The 1,507-nt window shown below is 37.8% G+C and overlaps 1 protein-coding gene across 1 annotated transcript in view; it reads right to left on the bottom strand.

Moving 5' to 3' along the window:
- The window catches only part of Paip1 (poly(A) binding protein interacting protein 1), a 29,097-nt gene that overhangs the window by 6,085 nt on the left and 21,505 nt on the right, over positions 1–1,507 (bottom strand). Inside the window, exons 6-7 of the mRNA XM_021208376.2 lie at positions 1,204–1,310; positions 545–662 (exon numbers count right to left, since the gene is read on the bottom strand). Of these exons, the coding sequence (XP_021064035.1) occupies positions 545–662; positions 1,204–1,310 (225 nt within the window). The remainder of the gene's footprint in view (positions 1–544; positions 663–1,203; positions 1,311–1,507) is intronic.

The raw sequence follows: 1,507 nt of genomic DNA, 5'->3' as shown, positions 1-1,507 counted from the left end.
CACTTTGTAGACCAGGCTGGCCTCGAACTCAGAAATCCACCTGCCTCTGCCTCCCGAGTGCTGGGATTAAAGGCGTGCGCCACCACGCCCGGCTGGCAATAAAAAATTTAATGGGCATTATGAGAATAGCTTTATATAATTCAGTTTCCAAAGTAGAATTCATCATGTGGTAGTTTGAAGAAGGGCCCTCACAGGCTCATATGCTTGCATACTTGGTTGCCAGTTGGTGGAACTGTTTGGGAAGGATTAAGAGGTGTGGTCTTGTTAAAGGAGGTGTCACTGGGGGCAGGACGTGAGGTTCCAAAAGACTCTTAAGCTATCATTCCCAGTGTGCTCTGCCTTCTGTATGTGAACTAAGGTTAAGAGCTCCCAGCTGTCCCTGCCTGTGTCTTTGCTCTATCATAGACTCTAACCCTCTGGAACTATAGGTCCAATTAAATGCTTTCTTTTTAAGTTGCCTTGGTCATGGTGTTTTATGACAGCTATAGAAAAGTAAACTAAAACAAAGCATTAAGTGAAACTTAAAATATAAACACTGTCATACCATGAAGTAGTTAGGGTCATTTTCAGGGGTAGCTTCTCTGTATGTTGAAGTTGCATGGACCCTGCCCCAGTTACTTGATCGAAGTTCAACAAGCTTCAAGAGCATCTGTTTTACATCTCTACAGATAAAAAGGTTTTAAAAAATTAATATGCATCTATTGCAAATGCTGTCAGGCTCTATAACATTTCCAGTGACTTAAAATGCACAATTTATTTAATTTAACATAGGTACCCAATACTTTAAATTTCTAGACATTTTCAATGACATAATTCACTGTATTATTTTAAAGGAAAGTCAGAGCTATACAGTGAGACCCTGTCTTCAAGAAAAAAAGCCAAACAAAACAATACCTTTGAAATCCATTCCACTTTATTGCCTATATGGTCGTGAATTACACTGGTCTCTTATATTACTTACGGCAGAGTTCACTGCGTAAACACTGGGTCCATGTTTAAAATCTAAATAATTTTACTTCTCAATGAATTCATCGTATCTAATAACAAAGAAAATCTTAAGTTTTTAGTTTTAAGTATAGCTGAACAAAATTTACTAGAGAAACCATAGACAGAATACTGGATCGATCTATAAACCTTAATTACTCTTTGAAGTATACAGATTAAGAAAATAATAGAAGACCAAGATCTACTTGCTTTTCCTACCTGCTGCAGTTTGCATCTAGGACAACATTTTCAATTCTCTCAATTATTTCTTCCATATCAGTTTTCCCCTTTTCCTTCCATGTGTCTTCTAAAACTGATCCTGTCAACTAAAAGCACAGATGTCAGTAAAACCAGGAATACAGTAAAGGAGAAATTTAAAGATTTATTTCTTTATTATATGTAAATACACTGTAGCTGTCTTCAGACATTCCAGAAGAGGGAGTCAGATCTCCTTAAGGATGGTTGTGAGCCACCATGTGGTTGCTGGGATTTGAACTCTGCACCTTTGGAAGAGCAGTCGGGT

This window comes from Mus pahari, chromosome 11 (genome assembly GCF_900095145.1).
Source record: "Mus pahari chromosome 11, PAHARI_EIJ_v1.1, whole genome shotgun sequence".
Lineage (NCBI taxonomy): Eukaryota > Metazoa > Chordata > Mammalia > Rodentia > Muridae > Mus > Mus pahari.
This window is presented reverse-complemented; position numbering and strand designations above follow the sequence as displayed.